This window comes from Stegostoma tigrinum, chromosome 41, assembly GCF_030684315.1.
Source record: "Stegostoma tigrinum isolate sSteTig4 chromosome 41, sSteTig4.hap1, whole genome shotgun sequence".
NCBI classification, from domain to species: domain Eukaryota; kingdom Metazoa; phylum Chordata; class Chondrichthyes; order Orectolobiformes; family Stegostomatidae; genus Stegostoma; species Stegostoma tigrinum.
Genome location: NC_081394.1, coordinates 2,737,464 through 2,754,307, shown reverse-complemented (window position 1 = coordinate 2,754,307; position 16,844 = coordinate 2,737,464). Strand labels below are relative to the sequence as shown.

The 16,844-nt window shown below is 47.3% G+C and overlaps 1 protein-coding gene across 1 annotated transcript in view; it reads left to right on the top strand.

Moving 5' to 3' along the window:
- The window catches only part of LOC125450547 (nectin-1-like), a 53,437-nt gene that overhangs the window by 25,748 nt on the left and 10,845 nt on the right, over positions 1–16,844 (top strand). The window contains exon 2 of the mRNA XM_059641261.1: positions 1–134. This exon is cut by the window's left edge and continues 211 nt beyond it. Within this exon, the coding sequence (XP_059497244.1) occupies positions 1–134 (134 nt within the window). The remainder of the gene's footprint in view (positions 135–16,844) is intronic.

Sequence of the window (16,844 nt, the reverse complement as noted above, 5' to 3'; positions counted from 1 at the left end):
CCAAAATCCTTCGGGAGAGGATGCCACGCTGGTGATCAGAAACTTCAGCAGGAACGACGCCGGCACTTACGTCTGCTCCTGGACAACGTATCCAGACGGAAGCTTTTCCAGCAAAACAGTGCTGAAGATTTCAGGTGAGTACTTCGGACACCCATGTTGTGCAGAGGTACCGATACAAGGGGCATCATTCCAAGAATTCCTGAGCTCGCACAGCAGAAACCCTGCTCTGGGGCAGAGACTCTGTTTGGTGCAATTTAAGATCAATCAATAGATGACTTTTAGTGGATAGGTCTGGACCGTAGCTGGTCTACACCTGGTGGCTATGAAAAGATACAAAATACATCGACGCTGTGGCCTGTGTGTGACTCCAGCCCCACAGCAACGTCGCTGACTCTGAGAATCCCTAATGGCGCAGAAAAGGGGGTCATTCGCATCTGCACCGATCCTCACACCCCAGACTCATCCAGTCCTATCCCTTTCATTTACCACGGCCAACCCACCTTAGCATGGTCAATCTCCTTGACCTGCGCGAGCCTAGGCTGTGGGAGGAAGCAAACTCCACACAGACACAGGAAGATTGTGCAAACTCCACACAGACAGTTACCCAGAGGGCTTGGGTTGAGGGCTAGTGAACACAGATCCTTGGATTTGTAACACAGCAGTGATAACCACGGAGGCACTATTCTTCTATAGGGGCTAGACAATCATTCGTACCAAAGCCAATCACTGCAGCATGGCTTCAAGAACGCAAGAAATATGAGCAGGTGCAGGTACAGAATGCACAAAGATGCTGCAGAGAAAGGGAGTGTTTTGCAAAATATACTCGTGGGACCCATTCGCGAGCGTTTTTTTTGCCGATGGCCTGGGAGAAGGCTTTCTGGAATCAGCAAGAATCCTCAACTGTTTATGGATCGAAAATCGCATGGAGGGTGCATTTTTTTGCGCTTGGGCAGAGCACCTTCTCTTGCACACGTTCCACGCTGCACATTCCTGGGACATCTCCCTCCTTATTTTCTCAGAAGGTGTGTGCTGTCTCGTCTCTACGATCTGTGCTACTCTCATAGCCTTGAGATCTCTGCAGCTTTGTCTGAAGTCGCTAGGGGTCAACGGTATTCCAGTTTCAGAGAAACTCAAAGGTGACAGCTGGGTAAACCTTCCTTGAATAGGAATAAATCAATTACACAGAAGTCTCACTATTAAGCAAAATTATTCCCACTTCTTCCAGATGGACTTGCTTAACCCAATGTAAGATTTTACTAATCTTCCCCAAGTACATAGATTTAGACTTAATCTGCATTAATCCATACCGAGATAACAAGGTGTGGAGCTGGATGAACACAGCAGGCCAAGCAGCATCAGAGGAGCAGGAAAGCTGACGTTTCAGGCCTAGACCCTTCATCAGAAATGGGGGAGGGGAAGAGTTATCTCTGTGGTATCGGCAGCTCTTACTATCTCTGAATTAACTGCTCGACATGCTAGTCCTGTGTTCAATAAGGGGAGGCAGTGGCCCATTGCTTTCTCTGTTCATCCAGAGACCCAGACAACATTCTGGGAGCCAAGTTTTGAATCCCACCACGGCAGATGATAAAATTTGTATTCAACAAATATCTGGCATTAGGGGTTCTACTGATGACCATGAATCCGTTGTGGATTATCGGGAAAAACCCATCTGGTTCACTAATGTCCTTCAGAGAAGGAAAATGCCATCCTTACCTGGTCTACCCTACATGTGACTCCAGACTCACAGCAGAGGGAGTTTGCAGGGGGTGGTGTTCCCATGTATCTGCTGCCCCTCGTCCTTCTGGATGGAAGTGGGCCGTGGGTTTGGAAGGTGCTGCCTGAGGATCTTTGGTGAATCTCTGCAGAGCATCTTGTAGATGGTACACGCTGCTGCGACTGAGCGTTGTTGGCGGGGGAGGGAGTGGGATGTTTGTGGATGTGGGGCCGATCGAGCGGGGGCTGCTCTGTCCTGGATGGTGTTGAGCCTCTTGCGTGTTGTTGGAGCTGCCCCCATCCGGGGCAAGTGGGGAGTATTCCATCAAGTTGAATCCGTAACTGCCCTCTGGGCAATTAGGAATGGGCAATAAATAATGGCCTATCTGGTGATAGCTCATTCTGTGAATAAATTTCAGCAGAGCGAGAGATGATTTTGTTGAAACATGTGAGGGGCTTCACAGGGTGGGTGTTGAGAAAATGTGAATGCATTAGAGGGGGAGAGTGTAGAAGCAATTCACAATAATGGCTCAAGGAATGAGGAGCTTCGACGTTGAGGGCGGATTGCAGAAGTTGGGACTGTTCTCCCTGGAGAGGTCAAGGTTGAGAGTAGATTTGTTTCAGGTTTTCAAATACCAGAAGCAAGCTGTACAGAGTTGATAGGGAGGAGCTGTTCCCACTGTCAAAACGAACCATGGGAATAAAGTGAAGTTCAAATGCAGGAAGGGTGATGCGAGAAAGATTGCTCTCATCAGGTGAGTGGTTCAGATGTCGAATGTACTGCCTGGAAATGTGCTGAAGGCAGGTTCAGTTGAGGCTTTCTGGAGGGGCATCGGATGGTTATTTAGAAAAAATTAGTGTAGGGGACAAAGAGAGAGATTGGTACGATGTATTGATGTTTATTTGATGTGTCTTGCGATTCAGAATTTGCTTCCTCTAGTTGGGGAATCTCAAACGAAGGGACACAGTTGCAGATTAAGGAGATGAGAAAACGTGAATGCATGAGAGAGGGAGAGTGTAGAAGTGGCTCACAATAACGGCTGAAGGAGTGAGGAACTTTGTCATTGAGGGTCGATGGCAGGAGTTGACACTGTTCTCTCTGGAGACATTCATTTCTGTGAATGTCTGAAATTCTCCAACTGAAAGAATTGAGGAAGGTCTTACTGACTGGAGATCTGTGACCTATGGTGTTTCGCAGGGATTATCGCTGCGAACCCTGTTGTTTATAATATATATGTATGTGAGATATGGAGGAAAATGTAGGTGGTCTGATGAGATGACCCAAAGATTGGGGGCAGCTGCAGACAGTGAGCCAGATTGCCAACAGGATATAAGCTGGAGACTTGGGGGTGGAGAAATGGCAGATGGAGGTTAATCTGATGAATGCAAACTGATGCATTTTGGAAGGTCCAATGCAGGAGGGAAGTATACAGTAATTGGTAGCATCAATGTGCAGAGGGATCGAGGTGAACAGGCCCTGAAGGTGGTAACATAGGTGGATAAGGTGGTCAAAAAGACATATAGGGTCCCAGCCTGAAACATCCACATTCCTGTTCCTCTGATGTTGCCTGGCCCGCTGTGCTCCTCCAGCTCCATTCTGTGTTATCTCTGACTCCAGCATCAGCACTTCCTACTATCTCTGAATGAACTGCTCGACATGTTCGATAAGGGGAGGCAGTGGCCTAGTGGTATTCTTGCTTTCTCTGTTAATCCAGAGCCCCAGATAAACGTTTGAATGTTAAGTTTCGAATCCCACCACAGCTGATGATGGAATTTGAATTCAATAAATATCTTGCCTTCTTCGGTCAGGGCACAAGAGTACAAAACTTGGCAAGTCTGTGTCAATACTGTGTACAGTTCTGGTCACCACATTACCAGAAGGATGTGGAGGCTCTGGAGGGAGTTCAGAAACAGTAAGGAGTTGCCTGGTTTGGAAGACATTAGCTATGAGGTGAGATTACTCAAACTTGGCTTTCTCTCACTTGAATTTTAAAGGAGGAGGGACGACCTGATAGATGTGTGCACAATTATGAGAGGAATGGATAGTCAAAGTCTTTTTCCCAGGATAGGAATGTCAGTGTTGAGGGCACAAAGGTTGAAGTGCCTGGGAAGTGCTGCCGGAAGAGGTAATGGAAGCAGATGCAACAGCGACATTGAAGAGACAACTTGTCAGAGGCATGAATAGGCAAGGATTAGGGAGATATGGGCACCACAGAGGCCGAAGGGTTTTAGCTTGGAAAAGCGTCATATATCAAGGCAGTCTTGGTGGTCCTAAGGGCCTGTTCTCGTCCTTTGCTAAATCAATAAAAGTATTGAAAGAGGAGGTGGATATATTTTTGAAGATCAGAGCGGAGGGTTATGCTGAGCTGGCATGAATGAAGAGTTGAGACCTGAGGAAGATTAACTATGATCTTGTTGAATAGTGGGGCAAGCTTGAGGGGCAGAATGGTCAGCTCCCGTTTCTAATTCTTACGCTCTTACATTCTTAAAGTGATGTGCTGATGTGGGTAAACCTCAGTGCTGTTAGGGAGGATTTTTAACCCAGTGAAACTGAAGGAATGGCAATATATTACCAGGTCAGGATGGGGAGTGGAGGGGAACTTGCAGGGGGCTGGTGTTCCCATGTATCTGCTGCCCCTTGTCCTTCAGGATAGATGTGATTGTGGATTTGTAAGTTCCTTCCTGAGGACCTTTGGTGAATTTCTGCAGCTGATGGTACACACTGCTGCGACTGAGCGTCGGTGGGGGGAGGGAGTGGGATGTTTGTGGATGTGGGGCCGATCGAGTGGGGGCTGCTCTGTCCTGGATGGTGTCCAGCTTCTTGAGTGTTGTTGGAGCTGCCCCCATCCAGGGGCAAGTGGGGGGTATTCCATCCCACTCCTGCCTTGTGCCTTGTCGATGGTGGGAGAGGGCTTTGGGTGGGGGGGAGTCAGGAGGGGAGTTACTGGCTGCAGGATTCCCAGCCTCTGACCTACTCTCGTAGCCGCTGTGTTTATGAGGTGGGTCCAGTTCAGTTTCATTCAGTGGTGCTCCCAGGATGTCAGCATTGGCATGAACAGTCTCAACATTCAGTATCAAGGAGCAATGTTTCGATTCGTGCTAATTGGAGACATTCATTGCCTTATAGTAGTTAGTTCTGAATGTTACTTACCACTTCTCAGCTAAAGTCTGGGCTTTGTCCAGGTCTTGCTGCATTTAAAAAAGAGTGCTGGAGAAACTCAGCAGGTCTAGCAGCATCTGTTGAAAAACAGAGTTATATTTTGAATCCCGCCGTCCTTTGTCAGACTGCAAAAAAGCCCCCAAATGCAACACATTTATTTTCTCTTTTCCCCCAACAGATCCTGCCAGACCTGCTGAGTTTCTCCAGCGTTCTCTGTTTGCTTCAGACTTCCAGTGTCCTCACTTTATCTTTTGCTGAATTTGTACACGGACTGCCTCAGAATCTGCTCAGTCATTAAAGAGTGCTGAACTTTGTGTGATCACCAGTGAACATCCCCAAGAGAGAGGGGAGAAGGCCATGGATGAAGCAGCTGAAGATGGTTCGAGTCGAGGACCTGAAATCTTCCAGGCCAGGAAAGCTGAGTTCAGTTCTATCTAACAGGTGCCACATGGTAGCACGATGGGTAGCATAGCTGCCTCACAGCGCCAGGGGCCTGGGTTCGATTCCACCCTCGGGTAACTGGGTGGAGTTTGCACATTCTCTGCGTGGGGTTTCCTCTGGGTGTTCCAGTTTCCTCCCACAGTTTAAGGATGTGTAGGTTAGTGTGGATTGGCCATGCTAAATTACTCATAGTGCCCAGGGATGTGCAGGTTAGGGTGGATTGGCCATGATAAATTACCCATAGTGCCCAGGGATGTGCAGGTTAGGGTGGATTGGCCGTGTTAAATTACCCATAGTGCCCAGGGACATGCAGGTTAGGGTGGATTGGCCGTGCTAAATTACTCATAGTGCTCAGGGATGTGCAGGTTAGGGTGGATTGGCCGTGCTAAATTACCCATAGTGCCCAGGGATGTGCAGGTTAGGGTGGATTGGCTGTGCTAAATTACCCATAGTGCCTAGGGATGTGCAGGTTAGGGTGGATTGGCCATGTTAAATTACCCATAGTGCCCAGGGATGTGCAGGTTAGGGTGGATTGGCCATGCTAAATTACCCATAGTGCCCAGGGATGTGCGGGTTAGGGTGGATTGGCCAGGCTAAATTACCCATAGTGCCCAGGGATGTGCGGGTTAGGGTGGGTTGGCCATGCTAAATTACCCATAGTGCCCAGGGATGTGCAGGTTAGGGTGGATTGGCCATGTTAAATCACCCATAGTGCCCAGGGATGTGCGGGTTAGGGTGGATTGGCCAGGCTAAATTACCCATAGTGCCCAGGGATGTGCAGGTTTGGCTGTGCTAAATTACACTTTGCGTTCATGGATATGTAGATTAGGTGTGTTATAAGGGAATGGGTCTGGGTGGGATGCTCTGAGGGTCAGTATGGATTTGTTGGGCCGAAGTGCCTGTTTCCACATGTGGGGATTCTCTGATCTACCCCATAAGAGTGACATAGCACCTATGATTAGAAAATATCTGCCCCTGAGTAACTCCTGCAGAGATGGCTTTGAGTGGAGGCGACTGACCTCCAGCAACTTCTAATGCACCAGGTATGACACCATCCATCGGAGAGTTTGCCCCTGATCCCTAGCGTTGGCCAGTTTTGTTGGGGCTCCTTGATGCCACGCTTTGTCCAATGTGACCTTGATGTCGAGGGCTGTCCCTCTCACCGTCACCTCTGGAATCAAGCTCTTTCAGCCATGTTTGAGCCAAAGCTGTAATGAGGTCAGAGGCTGAGTGGATTTGGAACCCAAACTGGGCATCGCCGAGCAGAGACAGTAGGAACTGCCGATACTGGAGTCTGAGATAATAAGGTGTGGAGCTGGATGGACACAGCAGGCCGAGCAGCATCAGAGGAGCAGGAAGGCTAACGTTTCGGGCCTAGACCCTTCCTCAGAGCAGGTTCACTGAGCAGGTTGTTACTGAATAGCTGCTACATGATAGCACCAATTTCTAAATATGGTGTTAGTTTGTGCGCTGCAATTCTCTCAAATAGAAGCAATTAAATTAGGCAATACTGAAATGTGGTTGAAATACATCTCTTTTCCTTCTCCTATTTTAGTTTCATTTCTTTATTAAGTAACTGGTTTTTCCCAATACTGTTAAACTCTGCAAAAGGCCGATCACACTTCCTCAGTCCGAAACAAAAGCTGGTCTCACTGCAACAGCAGCAACATCAAAAAACTTAATTCTTCTGTTTAATTTGTTCACAGGGTGTGGGTGCCATTGACTGAGCCAACACTAATTGCCCAATTTATAAATTGCCTCGGCTAAATAGTAGGTCTTCCACGTAAAGATATTGAAGGAAGAAACAGAAAAGGGGACTGAAAAAATCGCAGATGCGTTTCATAGAGACATAGAGCTGCACGGTGCGGAAACAGACGCTTCGGCCCAACTTGTCCGTGCTGACCCAGATATCCTAAATTAATCCAGTCCCATTTGCCAGCATTTGTCCCATATCCCTCTAACCCCTTCCTATCCATGTCCCCATCCAGATGCCTTTTAAATGCTGTAACTGTACCAGCCCCCATCACTTCCTCTGGCAGCTCATTCCATACACGCACCACCCTCTGTGTGAAAAAGTTACCCTCAGGTCCCTTTTCAATCTTTCCCCTCTCACCTTAAACCTATGCCCCTCTAGTTTTGGGCTCCCCTTCCCTTGGTTGTTCACCCTATCCATGTTCCTCATGATTTTAAAAACTCCTGTAAGGTCACCAGTTCAGATAAAAGTGAGTTACATCATTTTGGTAAAACAAACAAGGACCTTGGCTAATGTTATAGAACAGAGAGACCTGGGGGTTCAGGTATGTAATTCTCTCAATTGTGTGTGTGTGTGTGTGTGTGTGTGTGTTTATCTGTGTGTTAGTGTGTGTGTGTGTGTGTGTGTGTTTATCTGTGTGTGTGTGTTTGTGTGTGTGTGTGCGTGTGTGTGGGTGTTTATCTGTGTGTGTGTGCGTGTGTGTATCTGTGTGTGTGTGCATGTGTGTGCGTGTATGTCTGTGTGTGTATCTGCGTGCGTGTGTGTGTGTGTGTGTGTGTGTGTGTGTGTGTGTGTGAGTGTGTGTGTGTGTGTGTGTGTGTGAGTGTGTGTGCCCTTTCAAATGGGACCTATTTCTCTGGAGCCTAGGAGTTGAGAAGTGACCTCACATAAAGTCATGAGGGTTATGGACAAGGTGAATGGTGGGTGCCTTTTCTGTGGGGGGGGGGTGGATTTTGAGACTAGAGGACACATTTTTAATGTGAGGGGGACTTATTTTTGAAAAGACCTAAGGGGCAACTTTTTTACACAAGAGTGGTTCATGTGTGGAATGAACTTTCGGAGGAAAGTGGTGAATGTGGGTACAGTTACAATGTTTAAAAGACATTTAGATAAGATAGGAAAAATTTGGAAGGATATGGCTTAGGAGCAGGCAGGTGGAACTGGTTTAGTTTGGGGATCTGGTTGACGATAGGATTTTTCCCACTCTGTATGTCTCTGGGACTCCATGACCAGGAAAAGCAATGGCCTAATAATGCCATCACTAGACTGGAAGCTCAGCTGATGTTCTGGGGAACATAATCCCACCACGAATTCAATAAAGAATCTGGAATTAAAGGTCTTATGGTGACCGTGAATCCATTGTTGATTGTTGGAAAGACCCATCTGGATCACTCGTGATCTTTAGGGAAGGAAACTGCCATTCTTACCTGGTCTGGGCCTACATGTGACTCCAGACCCACTGCAATGTGGTTGACTCTGAACTGCCCTCTGGGCAATTAGGGATGGGCAATAAATGCTGATCCAACCAGCGACACCCTCATCCAGGGAGCGAATAAAAAGAACTCCATAACATCGCTGCATTTTTTCTTTGGCGTAGATGTGACGTTGGGTACGTGATAGCAAATTTCATATTTCGCATATATTCAATGATTCCATTTACCTATTGCAAGTGTATATCTTCTCACAGATGCTACACCTGTAATATTCAGAGCATTCGTCATCCTTGCGGTGATCTGCCTGGTGGTGTTGTTTGGCCTGCTGTTATTAGCATACTTGGTGGCCAACTGGGTGAGCCGTCGCTTTCGAGGTGAGTCGATTTTTAAATATGAACTGTGACCTCCAGTCGCGTCAGGCAATTTTTGTAGTTTTCCCTGCTCCAACTGTCAAAGAATCCAAATGTTCATAGGGAGGGGGATAAGTGTTCCATTCAGAAATGTTGCTCAGTTAATCATACAGCATGAAAACAGGCCCTTTGGCCCAACTTGTCCATGCTAACCAGGCATCCCAAACTTGACTAGTTCCATTTGCCGAGATAACAAAGTGTGAAGCTGGATGAACACAGCAGGCCAAGCAGCACCTCAGGGGCACAAAAGCTGACGTTTCGGGCCTCGGCTCCACCACTTCCTGTAACATTTCATTGCACATCCGCACCACCCTTTTAAATCCTGCCCCTCTCACCTTAAACCTATGCCCCTCTAGTTTTGGACTCCCCTACCCTGGGGGGAAAAGACCTTGTCTATTCGCCCTATCCATGCCCCTCATGATTTTGTAAACCTCTCTAAGGCCACCCCTCAGCCTCAAACGCTCCAGGGAAAATAGCCCCAGCCTGTCCAGCTTCTCCTTTATAACTCAAGCCTCCAGTCCCGGAAACATCCTTGTAAATCTGTTTTTGTACTGTTTCCAGTTTAATCGCATCTTTCCTACAGCAGGGGTGACCAGAATTCTACACAGTACTGTGGTCTTGCCCATGTCTTGTAACATGACATCCCAACTCCAGTACTCAATGCTCTGCCCGAAATGCGTGCACTTCTCAATGTGCACCTCAACCTTAATGTATATCCACTGCAGTGTACAGCAGAGTTTATTTTCCACAATGTGTGTTCCTATATATTTGCATTTTAGATTTAGAACATAGAACATAGAACATAGAACAGTACAGCACAGAACAGGCCCTTCAGCCCACAATGTTGTGCCGACCATTGATCCTCATGTATGCACCCTCAAATTTCTGTGACCATATGCATGTCCAGCAGTCTCTTAAATGACCCCAATGACCTTGCTTCCACAACTGCTGCTGGCAATGCATTCCATGCTCTCACAACTCTCTGTGTAAAGAACCTGCCTCTGACATCCCCTCTATACTTTCCACCAACCAGCTTAAAACTATGACCCCTCGTGCTAGCCATTTCTGCCCTGGGAAATAGTCTCTGGCTATCAACTCTATCTATGCCTCTCATTATCTTGTATATCTCAATTAGGTCCCCTCTCCTCCTCCTTTTCTCCAATGAAAAGAGACCGAGCTCAGTCAACCTCTCTTCATAAGATAAGCCCTCCAGTCCAGGCAGCATCCTGGTAAACCTCCTCTGAACCCTCTCCAAAGCATCCACATCTTTCCTATAATACGGCGACCAGAACTGGACGCAGTATTCCAAGTGCGGTCTAACCAAAGTTTTATAGAGCTGCAACAAGATCTCACGCCTCTTAAACTCAATCCCCCTGTTAATGAAAGCCAAAACACCATATGCTTTCTTAACAACCCTGTCCACTTGGGTGGCCATTTTAAGGGATCTATGAATCTGCACACCAAATCCCTCTGTTCCTCCACACTGCCAAGAATCCTATCCTTAATCCTGTACTCAGCTTTCAAATTCGACTTTCCAAAATGCATCACCTCGCATTTATCCAGGTTGAACTCCAGCTGCCACCTCTCAGCCCATCTCTGCATCCTGTCAATGTCCCGCTGCAGCCTACAACAGCCCTCTATACTGTCAACAACACCTCCGACCTTTGTGTCGTCTGCAAACTTGCTGACACATCCTTCAATCCCCTCATCCGAGTCATTAATAAAAATTACTAACAGCAGAGGCCCAAGGACAGAGCCCTGTGGAACCCCACTCACCACTGACTTCCAGGCAGAATATTTTCCTTCTACTACCACTCGCTGTCTTCTGTTGGCCAGCCAATTCTGTATCCAAGCAGCTAAGTTCTCCTGTATCCCATTCCTCCTGACCTTCTGAATGAGCCTACCATGGGGAACCTTATCAAATGCCTTACTGAAGTCCATATACACCACATCCACAGCTCGACCCTCATCAACTTTTCTAGTCACATCCTCAAAGAACTCAATAAGATTTGTGAGGCATGACCTACCCCTCACAAAGCCGTGTTGACTGTATTTGATCAAGCCATGCTCTTCCATATGGCCATAAATCCTATCCCTCAGAATCCTTTCTAACACCTTGCTCTTCTGAGGCAGTATAGCTCCATCATTTTTGAGACCGAACTTGGAGTATTGTGTACAATGTGGGTCCACTGCAGTTAAATTGGATATAGAGAAGGCTCATAGATTGTTTCAGCGATGAAGGATTATGTTGTGAAAAGAGATTGAACAGTTTAGATTAGATTCCCTACAGTGTGGAAACAGGCCCTTCGGCCCAACAAGTCCACACTGCCCCTTGAAGCATCCCACCCAGACCCATCCCCCTATAACCCACACACACCCCTGAACACTACAGGCAATTTAGCATGCCCGATCCACCGAGCCTGCACATCTTTGGACTGTGGGAGGAAACCGGAGCACCCGGAGGAAACCCACACAGACATGGGGAGAATGTACAAACTGCACACAGACCTTGCCCGAGGCGGGAGTCGAACCTGGATCCCTGGCGCTGTGAGTCTGCAGTGCTAACCACTGAGCCGCCGTGCCACCCTCTTTGGAGTTGAGAAGAATTAGAGGAGATATAATGGAGGTAGACAAGATGTGAAAAGGGCCTTAGCAAGGTGAATGTGGAGAGGATGTTCCCCCTTACAGGCCAGGTTAGAATCAGGGGCTCCAAACGTGAATATGCTTAAAGCTTAGTGACAGAGGCTGGGGGGACTTTTTCATAGAGGTTTCCAAAGTTATGAGGGACATGGACAGGTTGAATAGCCTAGGTCTTCTCTCCGAGGTAGGGGAGTTCAGAACTAGAGACCATGGCTTTAAGGTGAGAGGGCAAAGGTTGAAAAGGGACTTGAGGGGCAAAATTTTCATGCAGAGGATGGTGCGTGTACGGAACGAGCTGCCAGAGAAAATGGGAGAGGTGAATACAATTACAGCATTTAAAAGGCATTTGGATGGGGACATGAATAGGAAGGATTTCGAGAGCAAATGAGAATTGATTAATTTAGGATATTTGGTCAGCTTTGATGGGCCAGACCGAAGGGTCTGCTTCAATGCTGTACATCTCTAGGACTGTAAATGAACCAGGCAAATATAGATAAGACTTGCCTTCTAATATCCCACATTCAACATGATGAAAATATGGGTAATCTTTTGAAATCTCCAAGATTTTCCCAAGGCCCAGAGACAAAGAAATCTCTACAATTACTCTACAACTTCCATGAGCCCCATGTAGTTCATACTGCATGCAGATGTCTTTCAGAATTTTCACAGTTGCTCAACTATCACAAAGCCCTCACTACACAGAGTTAACTGGTCTGGGACTTCCCTGAGCCCCCAGTTATACAGAAACCTCTCAGGCAAACAACAGCCCTGCCGAACTTAATCTCATTGTCCCTCTCTCTCACTCACACACACACACACACACACACACACACACACAAATACACATACTCACACACACCACACACTCTCTCACACAGGCACACACACACACACACACACACACACACAATCTCTCTCACACACACTCACATGCTCACACGCACACTCTGTCCCTCTCTCTCTCTCTCTCTCTCAGACACACACACACAAACACACACACACACATATTCTCACACGCACACATACACAATCTCTCTCACACACACTCACACGTGCACACTCTCTCACACACACACATACAAACACACATACTCACAGACACACACGCTCTCTCTCTCACACACACTCACGTACACACACACACTCTCACACACTCTCTCTCTGACGCACTCTCTCTCTCTCACACACACACACTCTCTCTCTCACACACTCTCACACATACACACACACTCTCACACATACACACACACTCTCACACATACACACACACTCTCACACACTCTCTCTCTCTGACGCACTCCCTCTCACACACACACACACACACACACACACACACACACACACACACACACACACACACACACACACACAGCCTGCACCTTTGAACCCCTATCCATGAACCACTCAACGATACGGAGTTACCTCCTGTCAAGCCTTGCAACAAGCCCAGGCTTATCGCTGTGGAGACCTGAATGTCACTGAGGAGCAAACTTTATTAACCCGCACCTTTAGGAAAAAGACTGTGCAGGTCTTCAAATATTCCAGATAGTCAAAAAGCTCGCATAATCGCAGTAAACCCTGAGCCAAGCAAAGCTTTAAAACGTCAAAATCCCTCCACAAAATCCACCTCCTAAAATAAATGTTTAAAAAAAACATATGGGGCACCTCAGGGGTTAACGCTGCAGCCACACAGCGCCAGGGCCCCGGGTTCATCCCACCCTCGGGCAACTGTCTGTGTGGAGCTTGCACATTCTCCCCGTGTCTGTGTGGGTTTCCTCCGGGTGCTCTGGTTTCCTCCTGAAGTCCAAAGACATGCAGGTTAGGGTGGATTGGCTGTGCCAAATTACCCATAGTGCCCAGGGATGTGCAGGTTAGGGTGGATTGGCCGTGTTAAATTACCCATAGTGCCCAGGGACATGCAGGTTAGGGTGGATTGGCCGTGCTAAATTACTCATAGTGCTCAGGGATGTGCAGGTTAGGGTGGATTGGCCGTGCTAAATTACCCATAGTGCCCAGGGATGTGCAGGTTAGGGTGGATTGGCTGTGCTAAATTACCCATAGTGCCTAGGGATGTGCAGGTTAGGGTGGATTGGCCATGTTAAATTACCCATAGTGCCCAGGGATGTGCAGGTTAGGGTGGATTGGCCATGCTAAATTACCCATAGTGCCCAGGGATGTGCGGGTTAGGGTGGATTGGCCAGGCTAAATTACCCATAGTGCCCAGGGATGTGCGGGTTAGGGTGGGTTGGCCATGCTAAATTACCCATAGTGCCCAGGGATGTGCAGGTTAGGGTGGATTGGCCATGTTAAATCACCCATAGTGCCCAGGGATGTGCGGGTTAGGGTGGATTGGCCAGGCTAAATTACCCATAGTGCCCAGGGATGTGCAGGTTTGGCTGTGCTAAATTACACTTTGCGTTCATGGATATGTAGATTAGGTGTGTTATAAGGGAATGGGTCTGGGTGGGATGCTCTGAGGGTCAGTATGGATTTGTTGGGCCGAAGTGCCTGTTTCCACATGTGGGGATTCTCTGATCTACCCCATAAGAGTGACATAGCACCTATGATTAGAAAATATCTGCCCCTGAGTAACTCCTGCAGAGATGGCTTTGAGTGGAGGCGACTGACCTCCAGCAACTTCTAATGCACCAGGTATGACACCATCCATCGGAGAGTTTGCCCCTGATCCCTAGCGTTGGCCAGTTTTGTTGGGGCTCCTTGATGCCACGCTTTGTCCAATGTGACCTTGATGTCGAGGGCTGTCCCTCTCACCGTCACCTCTGGAATCAAGCTCTTTCAGCCATGTTTGAGCCAAAGCTGTAATGAGGTCAGAGGCTGAGTGGATTTGGAACCCAAACTGGGCATCGCCGAGCAGAGACAGTAGGAACTGCCGATACTGGAGTCTGAGATAATAAGGTGTGGAGCTGGATGGACACAGCAGGCCGAGCAGCATCAGAGGAGCAGGAAGGCTAACGTTTCGGGCCTAGACCCTTCCTCAGAGCAGGTTCACTGAGCAGGTTGTTACTGAATAGCTGCTACATGATAGCACCAATTTCTAAATATGGTGTTAGTTTGTGCGCTGCAATTCTCTCAAATAGAAGCAATTAAATTAGGCAATACTGAAATGTGGTTGAAATACATCTCTTTTCCTTCTCCTATTTTAGTTTCATTTCTTTATTAAGTAACTGGTTTTTCCCAATACTGTTAAACTCTGCAAAAGGCCGATCACACTTCCTCAGTCCGAAACAAAAGCTGGTCTCACTGCAACAGCAGCAACATCAAAAAACTTAATTCTTCTGTTTAATTTGTTCACAGGGTGTGGGTGCCATTGACTGAGCCAACACTAATTGCCCAATTTATAAATTGCCTCGGCTAAATAGTAGGTCTTCCACGTAAAGATATTGAAGGAAGAAACAGAAAAGGGGACTGAAAAAATCGCAGATGCGTTTCATAGAGACATAGAGCTGCACGGTGCGGAAACAGACGCTTCGGCCCAACTTGTCCGTGCTGACCCAGATATCCTAAATTAATCCAGTCCCATTTGCCAGCATTTGTCCCATATCCCTCTAACCCCTTCCTATCCATGTCCCCATCCAGATGCCTTTTAAATGCTGTAACTGTACCAGCCCCCATCACTTCCTCTGGCAGCTCATTCCATACACGCACCACCCTCTGTGTGAAAAAGTTGCCCCTCAGGTCCCTTTTCAATCTTTCCCCTCTCACCTTAAACCTATGCCCCTCTAGTTTTGGGCTCCCCTTCCCTTGGTTGTTCACCCTATCCATGTTCCTCATGATTTTAAAAACTCCTGTAAGGTCACCAGTTCAGATAAAAGTGAGTTACATCATTTTGGTAAAACAAACAAGGACCTTGGCTAATGTTATAGAACAGAGAGACCTGGGGGTTCAGGTATGTAATTCTCTCAATTGTGTGTGTGTGTGTGTGTGTGTGTGTGTTTATCTGTGTGTTAGTGTGTGTGTGTGTGTGTGTGTGTTTATCTGTGTGTGTGTGTTTGTGTGTGTGTGTGCGTGTGTGTGGGTGTTTATCTGTGTGTGTGTGCGTGTGTGTATCTGTGTGTGTGTGCATGTGTGTGCGTGTATGTCTGTGTGTGTATCTGCGTGCGTGTGTGTGTGTGTGTGTGTGTGTGTGTGTGTGTGTGTGAGTGTGTGTGTGTGTGTGTGTGTGTGAGTGTGTGTGCCCTTTCAAATGGGACCTATTTCTCTGGAGCCTAGGAGTTGAGAAGTGACCTCACATAAAGTCATGAGGGTTATGGACAAGGTGAATGGTGGGTGCCTTTTCTGTGGGGGGGGGGTGGATTTTGAGACTAGAGGACACATTTTTAATGTGAGGGGGACTTATTTTTGAAAAGACCTAAGGGGCAACTTTTTTACACAAGAGTGGTTCATGTGTGGAATGAACTTTCGGAGGAAAGTGGTGAATGTGGGTACAGTTACAATGTTTAAAAGACATTTAGATAAGATAGGAAAAATTTGGAAGGATATGGCTTAGGAGCAGGCAGGTGGAACTGGTTTAGTTTGGGGATCTGGTTGACGATAGGATTTTTCCCACTCTGTATGTCTCTGGGACTCCATGACCAGGAAAAGCAATGGCCTAATAATGCCATCACTAGACTGGAAGCTCAGCTGATGTTCTGGGGAACATAATCCCACCACGAATTCAATAAAGAATCTGGAATTAAAGGTCTTATGGTGACCGTGAATCCATTGTTGATTGTTGGAAAGACCCATCTGGATCACTCGTGATCTTTAGGGAAGGAAACTGCCATTCTTACCTGGTCTGGGCCTACATGTGACTCCAGACCCACTGCAATGTGGTTGACTCTGAACTGCCCTCTGGGCAATTAGGGATGGGCAATAAATGCTGATCCAACCAGCGACACCCTCATCCAGGGAGCGAATAAAAAGAACTCCATAACATCGCTGCATTTTTTCTTTGGCGTAGATGTGACGTTGGGTACGTGATAGCAAATTTCATATTTCGCATATATTCAATGATTCCATTTACCTATTGCAAGTGTATATCTTCTCACAGATGCTACACCTGTAATATTCAGAGCATTCGTCATCCTTGCGGTGATCTGCCTGGTGGTGTTGTTTGGCCTGCTGTTATTAGCATACTTGGTGGCCAACTGGGTGAGCCGTCGCTTTCGAGGTGAGTCGATTTTTAAATATGAACTGTGACCTCCAGTCGCGTCAGGCAATTTTTGTAGTTTTCCCTGCTCCAACTGTCAAAGAATCCAAATGTTCATAGGGAGGGGGATAAGTGTTCCATTCAG